This window comes from Chrysemys picta, chromosome 4 (assembly GCF_011386835.1).
Source record: "Chrysemys picta bellii isolate R12L10 chromosome 4, ASM1138683v2, whole genome shotgun sequence".
Taxonomy (NCBI): domain Eukaryota; kingdom Metazoa; phylum Chordata; order Testudines; family Emydidae; genus Chrysemys; species Chrysemys picta.
Window position 1 is genome coordinate 43239917 of NC_088794.1, and position 20761 is coordinate 43260677.

At 40.3% G+C, this 20761-nt stretch overlaps 1 protein-coding gene across 40 annotated transcripts in view; it reads left to right on the top strand.

Annotated features, from left to right (window-relative positions):
• Window positions 1–20761, top strand: part of SOX6 (SRY-box transcription factor 6) — a 456705-nt gene that overhangs the window by 74968 nt on the left and 360976 nt on the right. For 23 of the 40 annotated variants that reach the window (XM_065594763.1, XM_065594780.1, XM_065594788.1 and 20 more), the window contains one exon: window positions 16540–16575. The exons of 16 other annotated variants lie outside the window; for them this stretch is intronic. Coding sequence is in view for 14 of the 24 variants with exons in the window: in XM_065594783.1 (XP_065450855.1) it covers window positions 16540–16575 (36 nt within the window). In the remaining 10 variants the exon portion in view is untranslated. The remainder of the gene's footprint in view (window positions 1–16539; window positions 16576–20761) is intronic. One more of the 40 variants, XM_065594793.1, reaches the window with a different exon arrangement.

Sequence of the window (20761 nt, forward strand, 5' to 3'; positions counted from 1 at the left end):
TTGAGAGGGACGTAGCCACCCACGTTTTATCATCCCTTTGCTGTGCCCTCGGAATAGCTGTAGGACTTGTGCAATTTCACTCCAGATTTGTTTGATGCAGGTGGTCCCCAGGAACACTAGCATAGTCTCTTTGCGACTAATGTGCTCCTAGTTACCTCAGTCTGTGTAAAATTCAACAGCAGGCTGTGCTCACAGTTTGCAATCTGCCCTGTTAAAGGTGTTTCGGCAGAGTTTGCACATTCCAAAGGCTGCCTTATAATGTTGCATACACCCTGTGCCACTGCCCCCCTCCACCCTTCTGTCCAGGAACATGCTGGATTGATTCTCTCTCTGTTAGTGATGATTGTTTATCTCAGCAGGTAAAGAAACTCTTCTGTGTTTCCTAAACAGAATCCAGCCTGAAACAGCAGGGTTTTTTTGGTTTTCGCGTTACCCGTCCACCTGCCAGTAATGGTTTCATCACCATTGAAAGACCTCTGCGCCTGAGATTTCAGACCCTATTGTCCTGTGGTCACTGTTGCTTAGGGGAACAGCCATACTCGCTTCTTGTACACAAAACTAAATTGAGCAGAGCTTATCCTCCTGTGTGCTCCAGAAGGAGCTGCTCCAAAAAGAAGACATTTATAGTATCAATAAGCTGCTTCTCTAAACCATGTACAGATGTGTTATTCAACCAGTTAATATTGGGGTAGTTAAAATCACCCATTATTATTTTTCTGGCAGATTTTGCCACTTCATTAATATCTTTCAACATACTGAGTTGCTTGGCTGCTCCTTCTTTTACATGGTTTATATCATATCATGCCATCACAGCATATTCTGTAGTTTTGAGTTAATTGCTCAATTAACAGTGGTATTCATGAAGTGCTAGGAAAATTCCACAACTAATGATTTGGACAAATTCAAAATAGGTTGGTATTCCTCAGTTTTAAATGTCAAACATGCCAATATCTGCAGGCATAAGACTGTGAAGGCTTAGAACTCGATAGCTCAGAAACTCGAGTCTAAAAATCATAGTAAAATCGTCAGACGTACGTATAGCCCCCACTAGTGCCATGTAAGGGGCTCTGTGCCAGCCTACTTGTTCCTCAGGATGGTCAGGACAGAGAGGTAGGGGCATGGAATGACTCCTCAGTCACTTAATGGGTGGGTCTTGTGGAGGTGCAGAAGGAGGCAGGGGGGATAGTGCTGATGAACCCTGATTCTTCAACCCTCCTAGCCTCCGGGTCTTGTTTATGGAAGCATTGTGGAGGCTGCTATAATAATCATTGTATAGATGTTTGCAGGCACTGCAGAAACAGAGGAGTGATGGTGTTTGGAGGGCGATTGAAAGGTTTGTAGTGGGCTTTTCTTCTCTCCCTGTGGTCCATGATTGGGTGTAGGTGCAGAACAGATAGTTAGCTCTAATGGGCCATTGTTCCCAGCTGTTGTTTGGAGCTGCCAACTAGCTCTCTAGGCAGTGGGCTGATGCTTTGTCTCACCAGCTGCCATGCAGGGATATCAGGGGATGCACTGCCTACCCATTTAGTCATTCCCCAGCACCTTCACTTTCATTTATGGCACTGGGGGAATGAGGAGTCATGGACCTTGCCTGGGGGTCACGCTGATGCAGTGTGGCTGCGAAGTAGCTTCACGGCCACTTCTAAATAGGGAGAGGTTTTCCTCTCTGGATTCAGGTCGTACTTCACAGGTTCAGGGATCAGATGCCTGCAGGGCTTTAGTCAGGCTCTGCACTCTGAAAACAACAGGGGCAAGATTTGGCATCATGGCTTTTGTCAGATTTTTGTACATTACTCATTTCACTAATTTAAACTCTTTCTGTACTGTGCTGATGATCTGATGCAAGACTGTACTGAGTTGTAATGGTTTGCATAGAAGAATAAGGCTTCAATCCAGCAAAGCACTTAAACATGTGTAACTTCAAGCACGTGAGTAGCTCCCTTATGACTTCAGTTCCTGAATAGTCCCATTGACTGTGTGTGTGCTTAATTCCTTTCTGGAATAGTATTGATTATGTGTATGTTGCTGCTAATTTGTTCAAATTTAAATTAAATAATTGAAAAACTAGTAGGAGATATAATGATGTTTGGACTTTCTCTTCAGTCCTGCTTGGAGATATTGTGGATGCCTTGAAGACATTATAATTTACATTTTATGACAAAAAAATATAGAGAATTGTCTTATTCCTCTTGGCAACTCAGCAAAACTATCATTAAAATTTTTCATCAGTATTCTGTTTAGAGTTTTGTAAACTGAACACTACAGTACTAACAGATCATTTTTTAGATGCTTATTACAGTTCTTTCACATCTTTATAGTACCATAGTAAAGCTGAATTTACCAGCTATGTGGAAAGTAGAGTAAGGCAGCACTAGAATCTACATTAAAGTGATTCAATACTCTTTGGAGAAAAACCTTCCTGATACAGTATGTGGTTTGGGGGCAGTTGTAAAAGAGTTGCCAATAAACTTGAATGCTAGCAACGAAAGCTGCTTATAGCACATTGAAATTTAGGGGTATTTTCTTTTCTCTGTAAACACACGTGACTAACATTAGCATTAATGGGAGCTACATGTACAAATGGAAGGGAGAGTATACCCAAGAGAGTAATTTGATGTTCCAAAATTTAAAGATGGGAGGGATCAATTTGCTTGCAACTCATTTCTACCTGAAAATAAAGGCAAATACCTAATCTCCTTAGGTAACTACCATTCTGCCTATACATTACTTTTAAGCATTCAGCTCTGAAACCATTAATATGTACTTTAATCTGAGCAGGGAGAGCAAAAAATATGGATTGTTTATTAGTGTGTCTATATAAAAACAAAACATGAATCCCCCCCTCCCCCACCCAAAAAAGACTCATCAAAGTTCTAGGAGTTTGGATCCAGTGAGTTGAAAGGCTGTGTGGTCAAATGACTAGGGGACTGGACTGGGATTCCTGGCTCTGCTGTGTGAACTTGGGCCAGTCGCTTTCCCTCTGTGCACCTGTGTTTCCTTTCCCATGCTGTTTGTCTTCTCTATTTAAACTGTAAGTTCATCAATAATGCTGTGATCCTGGTTGGGGCCTCTAGGTGCTATTGTAATACAAATAGTAATATAATTCTGAAACCATACTAGTCCAGTTGAAAATTCCATCCTGTTTATAAAGATACAGTCCTTATTAGGACAATAAAATAGATTTTTGTTTTTTGTTTTTGCAAGTAGTCATTTGTACAACAGACTTCTTACCATCTATCATTATTTTGCACTGCAAACTTAATTTCAAATGATAATTGGGGTATGAAAATAATCTCTTCTCTTTGGTTACTTATGTTTTTGCCATAATCATATTAGGCTCCCATAGCAACATATGAAAACATTAACACAAGTTCCTTTTGTATATGATATGGTTGAACATTTCCCTGTAGAACTGTGCAGCATGCTGTGTTCACAAAGAAAATGCATCCAGCTTGATTGCTGCTTACTGTTGTTTCTCCAAAGATATGTTTTGGGGTTAGCTATTTTTATTTGCATTGTTTTCCAGATCAAGTACAATAAGTTAATTAAGCAATAACCTTAATGGAATCTGAGTTTGTGACCCAATAACCACCTACCTCTGACATATAAATGTGAAGGTGAACGTTAGACTCTATTTACTGGGGTAATCGCTAACTTTATTAACGGTGTTGCTTTTATTCCAAATTAAAAATATAACATTAAATGAACAAAAAATCATATCCTATCCTGGATTACTGGTGTAAATTCCCTAAACCAAAGAGTGGCAGTGACTTAAAAAACAGATTTCAGAGTAGCAGCCGTGTTAGTCTGTATCCGCAAAAAGAACAGGAGTACTTGTGGCACCTTAGAGACTAACAAATTTATTAGAGCATAAGCTTTCGTGGACTACAGCATCCGAAGAAGTGGGCTGTAGTCCACGAAAGCTTATGCTCTAATAAATTTGTTAGTCTCTAAGGTGCCACAAGTACTCCTGTTCTTTTTAAAAAACAGAGGTATTATACAATGTTAGTTTTAATTACATTCAGATAGCACAGTGATGGGCTGGTATAAGAACTTGAATAGGATAGAATTATTATTACATTTCTGGAAATCCGAAATTAATATAAAACCCCCCAATTTCAGTTAGCCATAATTTAAATGAAGATGATACCTATTAAAGTAGTGGCAGTTGGTATACTCCAAGCATTCTTCCTCTAAAATAGTATGGAAAAAATGGGGGAGATATTGGATTTTTTTCTATACTTCATTCAGTAAGAATAAAACAAAAGTGTGAAGGAAAATGCTTCTTAGCTGTATAATAATATTAACAATACAGATACTAAAATTTGAAGTGTAATATATTTTATGTGTTGATAATAATTTTCACTCTAAGGATCTCAAACATTTCAGAGAGATGTATTACACCATCATTAATTAGAAGTTTTCAGATAATCACATATTGCCATGAGACAGGTATTGACCCAAAATAGCAGAAAAATATTGCAAATGAGTGATGACCCAAACACATAATAGATATATAATTCTGTCTCAGGGAAGTCCGAAGGCCACCTTTAAGAAGGTAATTGAGCTGGTTAAATAAGGTAGTTTGCAAAGAAAGTTTGTTTATTGTTCTATGCCAGTCTATATATCTACCAGAACATCTGGTATGGGATTGTTAGCGCAGACGGGGAGGCAGCTCCTGAACTTAAGACAGACTGCCAAAAGCCTTCCACTTTGCTGTACCCTATCATGTGTCCACAAAGACGCAGGATGATAATTTTCAGCATTTATGCTGTAGTATGGAGGAATAACCTGGCATCAGTGAAAAGAGGTTTGTTTATAGCTTATCAATTTGAGAGATGTTTTCTTTGCTTTAGGAAGATACTTCTCCCTTCAAAACCATATTGTGGAGTTGCTCCCCTTGTGCAGTGTGAATAGCAGATAAAGATCAACCATATCCTAAAAACAATTGCTGCACAAAATGGTAATGACTTTTTGTAGCAGTCTAAATAACAAGATCTCTTTGTTGCTTTCAAGCCTCAGACAAACCAAAGACTTGACAAACTCTAAGGAGTTAAGGTGAGTCAGACATCCCGCCTCAGTAAAAGGCTTTGCTGCATCACTGCTAGGACAAAAAGTGAAGTGCCTCTTCACCAGCTGAAAAAAAAAGAAGGGACTCTGAATACTAATGAAGGATTGAGGGTTCAGTAACAGAGAAACAGAGGCTCCATAGATAAGCAAATATTTTCCCAGGACATCTCATTGTTGTAACCGGAGGAAGTAATATTACTAAGGAAGTATTTAAATGTCTTTAACAGATATTAGATGGTGAAGTGGACTAGACATTATTTTCCTATCCAGACTCCAGTGTGAGAGAGGTCCATTGAAACACAATCTTTGAGAGCATCCACTTAATCTGTGAGTCTAGAAACAAGACTAACTTGGTCATCCTATTAATCACCAGAAATCCAGGCACAAAAGGTTTCCAAGAGGAGTTAATACAGGGCAGTGAAGTTCACAAGGCTTATTGTGTTTAGGAGATTTCAGTACAAACCTGGACAACGTCTCTGGCTCAGCGTTACAGAATCTCCTGCCTGATCTGTCCACTCATGGACTCTAGACTTATATACGAAGCCCAGATATACCCTTGACTGGATCCTTGCTCTGGATGTGAACATAAAGACTACAAGATTCAGTCTCCTATCACTCTGCCCTTCTGCTCTGACTACTCCTTACTACAGATCTCACAGGACAAAAGAGACAAGCCTCTCTTAAAAATTCACATTAGTAGGAGTTGTACAAACACAACCAGCATTCAAGCACATCACATTTGACTCTGATCCTTGCCCTTCCTGGCAAGTAAAAGAGAGTAGAGAATATCTCCTTCAAGGAGGGAATTCTGCCCCCCTACACCAAAGCATACAATTGTGTATCTGTTATTAAAGAAACCATCACATAATGTTGGGCTCCACACCAATTACTGTCTGGTACCAAACTTCCCTTTTCTAAGAGAGCTCATCAAGAAGCTAGCAAAAGGTTTAGTATGGCAGCTGTCAGCTACCAGTATACCGAGCCCTTCACAACTGGGGTTCAGACCTAGGCACCTGCTGCTTTGGTGGATGACCTTCTTTTGTAGACAAGAGGTCATCCTGCTTGGATCTCTCTGATCACCAAACTCTCCTGGCCAACCATTCCTTAGCTCCCAAGATTCTTGTCTGTGGTGCCCCGCAAGGCTCAAGCCTTTTCTCCCCATCATATTGAATATCTATGTGAAGCTGCTGTGGAATGAGGTTAGAAATCACATGATGAAATAAATGCCAGCAATACACAGACAATACCCAACTCTACATTTCTCTCATGGTAGATGTAAATGGCACCATCTCCCAGCCCTCTCAATGTCTAGCACCTGGATGAAAATAAACTTGCTGAAGCTGAACCTAGGCAAAATAGGTGGTGCTGGTAGCAAGAGGGAAGCACTTTGAAGAAATCCCTTTCTTCATAACATCTCCATTTATTGAGTGCATCTACCACTAACATTGGTTCACAGTCTCAGGGTCTTTTTTGACTTCTCAGTGTTTTTGGATAATCAAATAACCACAAGTCTGAAAAAATCCTCAGTTCCACTTGTAGCTGGCCAGAAAACTGCTCCCCATTGTGCTGGTCACAGTTTTGCCAAGATAATCCATATATTCTTAATCACCCTACTTGATTACTCATATCTAATGAAGACACACACCCTGAAAAAACTCTAGCTAGTACAAAATACAGCAACATCTCCTTAGCAACACAGGTTCTTGTGAAAACATCAAATTTGTGCTTAGTTTGCTTTGGTGGCTCCTCATTAAACATGGAATCCAACTGGAGATCTCTCTCCTAATATTCAGTACTCCATGAGACTGGACTGAGTTGCTTGAGAGAGTGCTTCTCCTTATGTGAGGATGACCTTCCAACAGAACAATTAAACTGCTGAACAATTGTGCGTGTAAAGATATGTCTACACTACGGGATTAATCCAAATTTATATAATTCGAATTTTGGAAACAGATTGTATAAAGTCGAATGTATGCAGCCACACTAAGCACATTAATTCGGTGGTGTGCGTCCATGTACCGGAGCTAGCGTCGATTTCTGGAGCACTGCACTGTGGGTAGCTATCCCATAGTTCCCGCAGTCTCCTCCGCCCATTGGAATTCTGGGTTGAGATCCCAATGCCTGATGGGGCCAAAAACATTGTCACGGGTGGTTCTGAGTATATCCTCCCCCCTCTCCAGGGAAGCAATGGCAGACAACCGTTTCACGTCTTTTTCCTGGGTGAATAGTGCAGACGCCATACCACGGCAAGCATGGAGCCTGCTCAGCTCAAGACAGCAGTCATGAACATTGTAAACACCTCGCGCGTTATCGTGCAGTTTATGCTGAACCAGAACGTGCAAAACCAGGCGGCGAGGAGTAGGCTACGGCAGCGCGGCAGCGAGATTGATGAGGATATGGACATGGAATTCTATCAAAGCGCGGGACCCGGTGCTTTGGAGATCATGCTGTTAATGAGGCAGGTTATAGCCATGGAACGCCGATTCTGGGCCCGGGAAAAAGCACAGACTGGTGGGACCGCATAGTGTTGCAGGTGTGGGACGATTCCCAGTGGCTGCGAAACTTTCGCATGCGTAAGGACACTTTCATGGAACTTTGTGACTTGCTTTCCCCTGCCCTGAAGCGCCAGAATACCAAGATGAGGGCAGCCCTCACAGTTGAGAAGCGAGTGGTGATAGCCCTGTGGAAGCTTGCAATGCCAGACAGCTACCGGTCAGTCGGGAATCAATTTGGAGTGGGCAAATCTACCGTGGGGGCTGCTGTGATGCAAGTAGCCAAAGCAATCACTGAGGTGCTGCTACGAAAGGTAGTGACTCTGGGAAATGTGCAGGTCATAGTGGATGGCTTTGCTGCAATGGGATTCCCTAACTGTGGTGGGGCGATAGATGGAACCCATATCCTTATCTTGGCACCGGAGCACCAGGGTACCCAGTACATAAACCGCAAGAGGTACTTTTCAATGGTGCTGCAAGCACTTGTGGATCACAAGGGACGTTTCACCAACATCAACGTGGGCTGGCCGGGAAGTGTTCATGACGCTCGCATCTTCAGGAACACTAATCTGTTTAAAGGGCTGCAGCAAGGGACTTACTTCCCGGACCAGAAAATGACCGTTGGGGATGTTGAAATGCCAATAGTTATTCTTGGGGACCCAGCCTACCCCTTAATGCCATGGCTCATGAAGCCATACACAGGCAGCCTGGACAGGAGTCAGGAGCTGTTCAGCTACAGGCTGAGCAAGTGCAGAATGGTGGTAGAATGTGCATTTGGTCATTTAAAAGGTCGCCGGCGATCGTTATTGACTCGCTCAGACCTCAGCCAAACCAATCTCCCCATTGTTATTTCTGCTTGCTGTGTGCTCCACAATCTCTGTGAAAGTAAGGGGGAGACCTTTATGGCGGGGTGGGAGGCTGAGGCAAATCGCCTGGCTGCTGATTACGTGCAGCCAGACAACAGGGCGATTAGAAGGGCACACCAGGAAGCGCTGTGCATCAGAGAAGCTTTGAAAACCAGTTTCATGACTGGCCAGGCTACAGTGTGAAATTTCTGTTTGTTTCTCCTTCATGAAAACCCGCCCCCTTTATTGACTCATTCATTCTCTGTAAGGAACCCACCCTCCCCCTTCCCCCAGCTTGCTTTCAAAGGAAATAAAGTCACTACCATTTAAAAATAATGTATTCTTTATTAATTGATTATAAACATAGGGAGAGAACCGACAAGGTAATCTGGGTGAGGTTTGGGAGGAGGATAGGAGGGAAGTAAAAGGCCAGGGAAAAAATTAAATATAATGACAGCCTTTTGGTTGGGCTGTCCACTGGGGTGGAATGGGAGGGTGCACGGAGCCTCCCCCCCCGTGTTCTTACACGTCTGGGTGAGGAGGATATGGAACATGGTGAGGGGGGAGGGAGGTTATACAGCGGCTGCAGCGCTAGTCTGTTATCCTGCTGCCGTTCCTGAAGCTCCACCAGATGCCGGAGCATGTCTGTTTGCTCACGCAGCAGCCCCAGCGTTGCAGACTGCCACCTCTCATCTCGAGCGTCCCTCATGAACTCACGTTCACTGGCATCTTTCCTAAATTTAGATACCGTGTCCTTCCACTCATTCAAATGAGCTCTTTCATTGCGGGTGCATTCCATTATTTCCGTGAACATCTCGTCTCGCGTCCTCCGCCGCCTTATCTGAGATAGCCTTCGGGACAGAGGAGGGAGGCTTGAAAAATTTGCAGCTGCTGGAGGGAGGGTTGAAAAAAAGGAGAGAAGTTTTTTAAATGATACATTTTACAGAACAATGCTTATACTCTTTCATAGTGAACAACATTATTCACATTACATAGCACATGTGATTTCAGTACAAGGTCGCATTTTCCATCTTAATATTGAGTGCCTGTGGCTTTGGTGTTAGAGATCACAGACGCAGGTCCGGGCAACAGAATTCAGCTTGCATGCGGCCATGGTAAACCATTGTCTTTCGGCTTCTGCGCCCTCCTTTCCCACATACCAAGCAAAGCCCGTTGACTGCTGCGGTTTTCCTGTTAACCTTCAGCAGCAGCAAACAAATTAAACCCCCCCCCCATCCAATTCTCTGGGATGATCGCTTTATCCCTCCCCCCACCGCGTGGCTGGTATCAGGAAAGATCCCTGCAGAAACCAAACTAATCCCCCCACTCCCCTCTCCCGCCATGAATTATCTGGGATGATCGCTGTACCCCTCCCCCCACCACGTGGCTGGTAACAGGGAAGATCCCTGCTAGCCAAACGCGAAAAGCTCAGGGCCAATTCCCCCCTCCCCGCGCTTGGCTAACTGCAGGGAAGGATTTCTTTTCAGCCACAGGCAAACAGCCCAGTAGGAACGGCCACCTCTGTCCCCTTAATTAAATTCCCATATTTCAACCAGGTTACCATGAGCGATATCACTCTCCTGAGGATTACACAGCGAGATAAAGAACGGATGTTGCTTGAATGCCAGCAAACACCATACGCTGCCAGGCTTTGTCATGCAATGATACCAGATTACTTGCTGCAAGCATGGTGTGGTCAAGTGTCCTACCATGGAGGACGGAATAAGGCTGCACTGCCCAGAAACCTTGTGGCAAGGCTTTTGGAGTACCTCCAGTAGAGCTTCATGGAGATGTCCCTGGAGGATTTCCACTCCATCCCCAGACACGTTAACAGACTTTTCCAGTAGCTGTACTGGCTGCAAATGCATCCCAAGTCCTCAGGGCAAAGTAATGCTTTTAAAACAAGCGTTTTTTAATTAAGTTTTATATTTTAAAAGGTAAACTCACCTGAGGTCCCTTCCATGGGGTCATGGTCTTGGATATTGGCTTGGGAGGCTTGGGAGGGTACTTCAGTCAGGCTGAGAAAAAGATCCTGGCTGTTGGGGAGAATGGAGTGCTGGGTACTCTCCTCAAGCTCGTCCTCTTCCTCCTCCTGTTCCCCGTCCGCAGAATCCTCAGGTGTAGCTGATGAGATTATCCCCACCTCAGAATCCACGGTCAGAGGTGGGGTAGTGGTAGCGGCCCCCCCTAGAATTGCATGCAGCTCGGCGTAGAAGCGGCATGTCCGCGGCTCTGACCCGGAGCGACCATTTGCCTCCTTTGTTTTTTGATAGGCTTGTCTGAGCTCCTTGACTTTCACGCGGCACTGATCTGAGTCCCTATTGTGGCCTCTCTCCATCATGCCCTTGGAGATTTTTTCAAAAGTTTTGGCATTTCGTCTTTTCGAACGAAGTTCTACTAGCACTGAATCCTCTCCCCATATAGCGATCAGATCCAGTACCTCCCGTACGGTCCATGCTGGTGCTCTTTTTCGATTATCGGCCTGTGTGGTTACCTGTGCTGATGAGCTGAGCTATCTGTGGTCACCTGTGCTCTCCACGCTGGGCAAACAGGAAATTAAATTTAAATGTTCGCGGGGCTTTTCCTGTCTACCTGGCCAGTGCATCCGAGTTCAGATTGCTGTCCAGAGCGGTCACAATGGTGCACTGTGGGACAGCTCCCGGAGGCCAATATCATCGAATTGTGGCCACACTAACCCTAATTCGAAATGACAATATCGATTTTGGCGCTACTCCGCTCGTCGGGGTGGAGTACAGAAATCGATTTAAAGAGCCCTTTATTTCGAAATAAATGGCTTCGTTGTGTGGACGGGTGCAGGGTTAATTCGATTTAACACTGCTAAATCCGAATTAAAGTCATAGTGTAGACCAGGCCTAAGAGACAGAACTTTCCTGGGAGCCACACCTAGACCATAGAATGCACTCCCACAAAAGGTAACGACCATTGGCCTTACTGCATTCAGAGCTAAATGCAAAACTTGCGTCTTTGGCTTAGCATTTCCACAATAACTCCTCATGCACGTATAACATAACTTATTTACACTCATCTAGTCTAAACTCAAAATAAACACATTCTTCTACCTGTTCAAGTCTTAGTCCTACTGGGAAGAGAGAGATTTGTTTTTGGTAATTATTCTTCTGACTTTTTTATTAATGAGGAGGCCCTCAGATACTATGTTGATGATGGTCACATAAGTAGCTAGCTAGAGAGAGGCTGGGATAGTTAGCAGTAAGCCTCACCAGACTAGTGAACTCCCACATTAGTATTTTTCAGAGACTCTCATCTCATTTATATGAGCTCATAGAAGAAATTAGTTTCCAAGGGAAAAAGGAAACAATTTTAAACCCTCATCTAAGAGATCTAGAGTTCCACCCTCTCCTGAATTAATATTGAGACGTCTGCATTATAAATACTTTCTTCCTCCTTCTTTGAATTATTTTCATCTTCCTGCCCTCTAGACATGGCAGTAAACTCAAATTCAGATTTTGTGAATTCTTGTTCTGGATTTTAAGTTAGACTCTGAATACTTTGACACAATGGTCAAAAGGATATGAAAATGTGAGGAATTCAAATAAAGAGAGAGAAAGTTAAATCTGGGAAGTAATTTGTGGAAGACTAATCAATTTATGATGGGGGAAACTTGCAGCAAATCTCACATGCTGAAGAGACAACAGATAAAATGCTTTAGATTACAGAAATCTAATATAACCACTATAGATGTATTGATTGTGGCCCTAGCAAAGGACACTCTGATCCAAATAGATGGTAATTTCTTTCCAAAACAGCAGTTGGATAGAAATTAGATATGTAGAAATTATGTTGGAGAGCAAAGAAATGTAGAAATTATGAGCCAATTGCATGGCTGTTGACTTCAGTGGCAGTCCGCATCATAGAACTGAAAGATAAACAAAAATGTAACAACCATTATCATAGTCTGTGGCTACCTTATTTCATTTTCATTAGATCTATGGTATATAATGCTGTTGCAAGGAGATACCTGTGGTTCAAACCAAGGCACGCAAACTAAGCAACAAGTTGTTGAGTGCCAGGTTACTAGAGCTCAGAGTTGTCAAACTGGCACTAATACATCTGAGATGTAACACAATTCAGAGCCAGGTGTTGGTGATGTCAAACAACATCATAGTGTCCTCAGGTCTGAGTTGCCCTACGTGCCATTAGCACGTGTACATCTCCTCAGCCATTTGTTAATGTGCACATCCTGTGCTCATTCCTGTAATGTTAGCATTTCTTCATGTCAATACTGAATGCAGGCCAATCCTGCTGGCCAAGAAAGTTAAATCTGTAACATAGTTTACCAAGCTGATTCAAAAGGGCTTCCAGTAGTCACCTTTTTTATTCTTCCTTCAAAGTTTTCTGCATTGCAATCTGCAGGACTCTTCTTCTTTTTTCATGCCAAAATATTTCAGCTCTTTCTGTTCGGCTATAGAGCAATATTGGAGACACAAGAGCCAGAGGTGTTACCTTCAGCAGTGATTTTGAGCAATGGTTGTATTCTAGTTTTAACACTAAGAGGAAGGAATCTTTGTTTTCTTACTCTGTGTGTTTGTGTGTGTATAAAACCAGTTTTAAATCAGAGCTTATTCTCAAATTAATTTGGTAGATAAGTTTCTGTATTTGCATCTTGGAAGGATCTTCTTCTGGATACAGCTGAGTGGGAGGATCCTTTTTGTAGTCAGCTCTGACTGATAGTTTTGGAACTGTCTCCTTCTCTGGGTCTGGAAATATATCATCTTATGGGAGATGGGTTGCTGGACATGGTCTTTTGGAAGAAGGAAACTGACAAGTTAGCAACATTTTCCTTTGACAATTCTCCAGAACAACAAACAGTCCCCTATAGATCTTTGTGTATTTTCTTTTTTATGTTAATGTTTTGCTCCCTTTGTGATAAAACAAGGTTTCTTAACAGGGTTGCCACATAGCTGCTGGATAGTTAAAGGTGGATGACTATCAAATTTATGATTTAGAAATTTTGCAGAATAGCTACATTTATGAAATGTTTCACATACTACTTTGTACTTTTTATTATCACTTGCATTCATTTCTATTTTACACCCTCTTATTCTAGATATTCCTCAACTAAGGTAAATGGTCATCCATTGTCTTCCATGGAGCGATGACCAGCTGAGGATCTTCATGATTTTATTACTCAACTTCACTTATTTTTAACTGCTTATTCAGTATGAAGAGATGGGATAAAATGTTCAAAAGTGTCTAATTCCCCTTTTCACAAGTGACTTAGGCACTTTAGAATCCTTTTGAAAATTTTAACCCCTAAATTACTTTTGTAAACAGGCTCCTAAGTCACATAGGTGTTTTTGAAAACGTTCTCCAGGATCTTTTTAAACACATTGTGGGAAGCTTTCTGCTGGAAAAAAAGAGAGAAGCTACAATTAAATTGGTTGGTTAAATGTTTAGTTGGCTAGCTGTTTTTTTCATACAATCTTTACAGAGGCACTTCAGACAGAGTATTTAATTTTTAAAATATCTCTCTCTGCAGCAGTTCTATTTCCTTCTCCTCTAACTATTTATAATAAAACTTCTACCCAAAATTCTAAGATTGTAGTGGGTTGATGGGGAGAGGGGTGGCGCTAAATCTCATGGAGGGCAGATGTTAGGCTCCAGAAAACATTTTTTTCTGTAAACTTGTATGTCTGGTTGGAGTGAAGTGAAGTGAAGTGGGCATAGGGAGAAGGGAATGTATTTTTCATCTGTAGACCATCAATAAATGGCATATGATTGAACCCAGATAGATCCATAACATCAATATATGGGAGAGTGGAAAAATGTCTTGATCCCTTCGATTTCTAGCTAAGTCTCAGGCTGCCGCTATCATCCTGTGTTGCTCTCTCTAGGGCTTTGAGGGACAAGTTTCTGAAGAATTTATGTACTGTAAAATAGATAGTCTCCATTACACTATGACCTCAGAAAGAGGATTCTTCCAACAGAAATAACACATGGAAATGATAGAAAAACACACACTCCATGGAAAAAGCATGTTCTGGATGATAGAATTTGGTGTGTTTTAGAGCGGTATTTTGGTAAATCTTGACATCCCCAAACCACTAAAAATGCTAATAATAAACACATGGCTGAGAGGTGTAGCATGTCTTGTCTTTGCTGTCAAATGGAAATCCATTTCTAGTTGCATGTTTGAGCTTGGCTGACTGCTAGCAAAAATGCCATCCCATCAGTAGGCATATGCCACCTGGTTTAAATTGGACTATTATTATTACTTTATTCACAGTTGCTTTGTTTTTAAAATCGCATCTTGAAACAAGGCACCTTTTATCATAGGAACTTGCAGCATCTCATGAGACACCTCTGCTGCAATCTGTGCTATATCACTTCAAGATTGCTTTGGAGTAGATTGATATTTTGAGCTTTGATACATACAACCTTGTTTAACTGTCCTGGACTTTGAAGAGGAAGAGTCTGGAGCCATTAGTAGTTCAAAGTATTTGGAAGAAAAGATGGAGCAATGGATTAATGGACCATATTCTAACTCTACACACTTAGGTATAGTGGCAAGTGAAAATGAATGTAATGGTCACATACTAATGCAAAATTGATGTCTGCTCATATGACAAAGTCAGGACACAGTTTAACAAAGTAAGCAACATCTACTGAAGAAAGGCCAAGGAGCAGGAGCCTTGCAGACAACATTGAAAAACATGCTGTTTAGGAACACTTGCATTCTTACATGAAGGGATCCACTGTTGAAAATGTTCTCTTGCATGATATAATAAGTATATAAACAGTAATTACAGAAACTGTAGTTTTGCTACCTATCTTTAAGGCAAGTTTTCATATAGCTTATATTGTCCAAATGATTTTCCATGAAATGTTCATATTAATATAAATAAATAAATAAATAAATACAAAGTATATTGGGTTGATTGTCTATTGACAAGACAGGCCAAACTCTAAATGACAGAGTATTATGCATATGCAATTCTGTCTTTTAGAAATCAGACTGATGGGACTTGCACTGCTAAGTCACTTTTTTGAAAATCTAACCTAAGCTACCTAAATATGGATTTTGAAGACTAATTTTAGGATACTAGGTTTGCAAATTTGGGCCACCATGAAACTTCATTTTGTTTCTCTCTATTATCCAAAGAGGAAGTAATTATACTAGTTCTGTTATCTGTATAGCACCAGTGGATAAATATTAATATATTCTTGGTGACCACTGTATACCATTACTTACACTAATGACAAGTGTACTGAAAAGAAGTAAAAGTGTATTTATTTTGGTTTATCTTTCATTCAACATTTTTACAATTATTTAAAAATAATTTTAGTTCAGACAAACAAAAAAAGTCATGCAGTTGACACATTTAAGCTCATTCTTAAATTGGTAAAACATGGATACGATTTCATAATAAGCAAATAGAAATCTAGTTAAGTAGAAATTAAAAGGAACAGTTACAAGAGTGAAATGCCTGCAAGCTGCATGGAAACTGTTTAAAAACCATTATAATAGAGGCTCAAAATAAATGTATATCCCAAATAAAAAAAAGTAAGAGGGCCAAAAGAAAAATGTCACCATGGCTAAGCAGCAGAATAAAACAGGCAGAGGTAAAAAGGCATCCTTTATTGGAAATCAGATCCTACTGAGGAAAGGAGCACTCAAGGAAGACCAGGCCATTGTGCAGAAGCTAAATTAATTCTTTGCATCAGTCTTCACTGCAGCGGATGTGAGGGAGATGCCCACACTTGAGCCATTCTTTTTAAGTGACAAATCTGAGGAACTGTGCCAAATGGAGGTGTCAATAGTGGTGGTTTCGGAATGATTTGACAAATTAAACAGTAATCATAGAATGTCAGGGTTGGAAGGGACCTCAGGAGGTCATCTAGTCCAACGCCCTGCTCAAAGCAGGACCAATCCCCAACTAAACCTGACCTTAAAAACCTCTAAGGAAGGAGATTCCACCACCTCCCTAATAATAAGTCACCAGGACCAGATGCTATCTACTCAAGAGTTCTGAAGGAACTCAAATATGAAATTGTAGAACTAACAATTGTGACATGTAATCTATTGCTTAAATCAGCATTTGTACCAGATGACTGGGGATAACACTAATTTTTTTTTTTTTTTTTTTTTAAAGAGAGGCTTCAGAGGCAATCCTGGCAATTACAGGCAGGTAAGCCTAATTTCAGTACCTGGCAAATTAGTTGAAACAGGAGTAAAGAACAGAATTATGAGATGCATAGATGAACATGATATGTTTGGGGAGAGTCAACATGGCTTTTGTAATGGGCATTCATACCTCACCAATCTATTAGAATTCTTTGAGGGTGTCAGGATGTCAAACATTTGGACAGTTGTTATAGTTAGTATACTCGGACTTTCAGAAAGCCTTTGACAAGGGCTCACATCCAAGGCTCTTAGGTAAAGTAAGCAGTCATGCGATAAGAGGGAAGGCCTCTCATGAATCAGTAACTTGTTAAAAGATAGGAAATAAAGGGTAGGAATAAGTGATTAGTTTTCACAGTGGTGAGTGGTAAATAGCAGGGTCCCCCAGAGATCTGTACTGTGACCAGTGCTGTTCAACATATTCATAAATGATCTGGAAAAGGGGGTAGACACTGAAGGTGGCAAAGTTTGCAGACAATACAAAATTACTGAAGATAGTTAAGTCCAAAGATTACTGTGAAGAGCTACAAAAGGATCTCACACAACTGGGTGATTGGGGAACAAAATGGTAGATGAAATTCAGTGTTGTGATATATGCAAAGTAATGCACACTGGAAAAAAATAATCTCAACTATACATACAAAATGATGGGGTCTAAATTAGCTGTTACCACTCAAGAAAGAGATCTTGGAGGCATTGTGGATAGTTCACTGAAAACATCTGCTCAATGTGCAGCGGCAGTCAAAAAAGCTAACAATATTAGGAATCATTAGGAAAGGGATAGATAAAACCACAAATATCATCATGCACTATATAAATCTCTGGTGTGCCCATCCTTAACTACTGTGTGCAGTTCTAGTACCCTCACTAAAAATTTACATTAGAATTTGAAAAGGTACAGAAGACAACAAAAACGATTAGGGGTGTGGAACAGCTTCCATATGAGGAGAGATTAAAAGTGCTCAGTGTTCAGTTTAGAAAAGAGACGACTAGGAGGGGCTATGATAGAGGTCTATAAAATCATGTATGGTGTGGGGAAAGTGCATAGGAAAATGTTATTTACTTCTTCACATAACACAAGAACCAGGAGTCATCCAGTGAAATTAGTAGGCAGCAGGTTTAAAACAAACATAAGGAAGTACTTCTTCACACAGCGCGCAGTCAACTGTGGAATTTGTTGCTAGGGGTGTTCTGAAGACCAAAAGTATAACAGTTTAAAAAAAAAAGAATGAGATAATTTCATGGAGGATAGATCCATCAATGATTATCAGCCAAGATGGTCAGCGGTGCAACCCCATGCTCTGGATATCTCTAAACCTCTTACTGCCAGAAGTTGGGACTGGATGATAGGATGGATCACTCGATAAATTGTCCTGTTCTGTTCATTCCCTCTGACACATCTATCACTGGCCACTGTTGGAAAAGAGGATACTGGGCTAGATTGACCATTTTGGTCAGATCCAGTATGACCATTCTTATGTTTTTATGACCTTTTAAAAGATTGTATTGAAATAGGCACACCAAAAGTGAGGATCCAATATATAATATCCTAACTGTACATGGAATATGTACCTCTTTAACCAATTTGAATACATTTTAGGATTAAATAGCCTTAAAGCCCTGAGGCACAAAAGCACTTAAGCATGTGCGTAAATCCTGGTGAAGTCAGTGGGGGTTAAAATATGTGCTTAAGTGCTATGCCTGATTGTTTTCATTGTTTATTGATTTATTCCCCTATCAGGTCATACACTCTGTTATAAAATGTCAACTCACAATATTGTATTCTCATTAATACATTTTCAGAAAGGCCATTAGGTCCATGGTATTAATGTGTGAGGTTAATATCCACAATTTGCCAGGTCCGTTACAAAGGGATCTTGTTGGTCTTTGTGCAAAATTTTTCTTAATTTTTAATTTTAGTAGTCCTTTGATATCTTCAAATTAGAATTTAAATTGAAAGTATGCAGCCTTTGCAAGGAACTTGATCTGTATTCAAGTTCTAAAATTATGGATGGAAAGGAATTAAAGGTGTATTTGAGAGAGCAGTGTTAATCAGACTCCTCAGTGGAGTCTGCAGAAGTCACTTTATGCCACTGTTTTGTGCAGTAGATCATGAAAGCAGAGTTGTAAATGTCATTGTGCTACAAGTATAGTAGTAAAATCTTTTTATTAATCATAAGGTTAGTTCAATAGCTTTGCTTTCAGCTTCTCTGTACAAAACACTGTTCGTGGAAATGTTATTCATGGATTTGCTGTTGCCCTGCAAAATCATAAAGCCCAACTTGGCTTTTTGACACTAACTAAACTATCTGGATTAGGTAAAGCTGATCTTAAAAGAGAAAAATTGGATACTTGGCAAACCCAGCCGATATTTAGAGACACTCTTGGAGCTGATAAGAGTCGTCATAAATTTAAACATTACCTTGCTGTGCACAGAAACCACACTAATAAATGGCTTTGAATTTTTTATGAATGACTGAGCACCCTGTTTCACTAATAAGTCCAAGCTGTTTTTTTATTATTTTTTTGGATGAAGGATGCTGTAGAGAATCTACTGATGAGGTGTCATATAATTTTACAAGTTGCATAACTGCTTTTAACTACTAAACTCTCTCTGATTAAAATAACAATTGAGCTTGTAATTTTTCTGAACAGCTGCTGCTACAGGGGGTCATTACCTTGGAGAGCTTTGAAATAATCGTACTCCTAATACATGAGTTATGTAGCCATGTTTTACAGCAATGCACAAAGTTTAAAGCCTATAGTAGAATGTTATTTGAAAGCTGTCAAACCATGTTAAAAAAGACTGCATCGTCAAAGGCCCTTGTGGCCAGGATTCAACATGTAGCCTTGTCTTACTCATTATAAAATGCATGTTTATAAAGTTCCACAGAGCATCCAATTCCCAATTCACTTATATCAGCAAGACTTAACTTGCTCATTAATCTAAATTCTTTTGCAACTTTAATCTACATGTTTAATTAATCATAAAATGAGGCGGTAAGTAATTTCAGCAATGTGTGGCTTGTTATCAGATGCATTTAATCACTCTTCTGTGAGCTCATTTGGAAACACCTGAAGATGTCGAGAGCAGTTTGAATAAGCATAAATTATTCTTTGTCAGTGTACTTCACTCAACTAATAAGACATTAATTTAAAAGGCACTGTTCGTCATTTTTAGATCTTCACCAATATTTTTAGCTTAGCAATATAACTCTAATTGTATATACTGTATGATTCACAACATAGTGCCCAACACTGAAAAGGGTAAGAATTTTATTGAATTCATTCTTATTTACATGTAATTATATCATGTAATCTTAGTTTTAATGAGGATTAACCATAGTTATCAAATGTCTTAAGTATTCAAATGTTTTTGGAGTAAGCTGCTACTTAATTAAAATGTTAAAAATTATTAGGTGATACAGAGAATTCTGGGATCTTAATTCTTCTACATATGTGCTTGATAAGTCTGACAATGTTTAGGAACTGTATCATATCATTTTCTCCTGTAGATATAGCTCAAGCATATGTGGATTCAGCTTTTAATGATGAAGAAACAAGAGCTACAACAGTAGTCAACTATTTTACGTGAATGGATGTTCTCAGATTCTTACATGAGGTTATGTAGGGTGGAAAATAACATTCCCATTTTTTCTTGTCACTTAACTGTTATTCAGTCAGTGATGGCATTCTAAAAAATAAGACATGACCTCAGAGCAGATAACTCACAGGAATTGAGTGAGTAATGTATCTCTGGAAGTCAGAAGTATGGGAATAAAAATTGCCTTTTACAGAATGTCATCACCTCTCCTATTTATGCAGTGAGAGGGGATGACATTCTAGCAAATCATTATTTCACTGGAAATACATTTATTTACCTGCCATGAAGCCTCTCAGTTAATCTTGCTTTTGAACACTGAAACCTTTACTGGTTGTCTGGGACATTCCAATATGGATCATAACATGAAAAAGGGGGCGGTTACTGAGTTTTGAAACAAAATACAACCCACTTCTCTATATTTTTCTTTATTGTACGTACCACCTATGAATGAGTCCTGGTCTTCTCTGACTAAGCTGTTCTTTAATAAGAGAAATATTATTTAAAATGCCTTTCCTTTGCCTGCACCATTTAAACTATAGCTGTAAATTGGGATAGTTGCTTTCTTCCTCCTCCTGTTTTTATTTTCTGA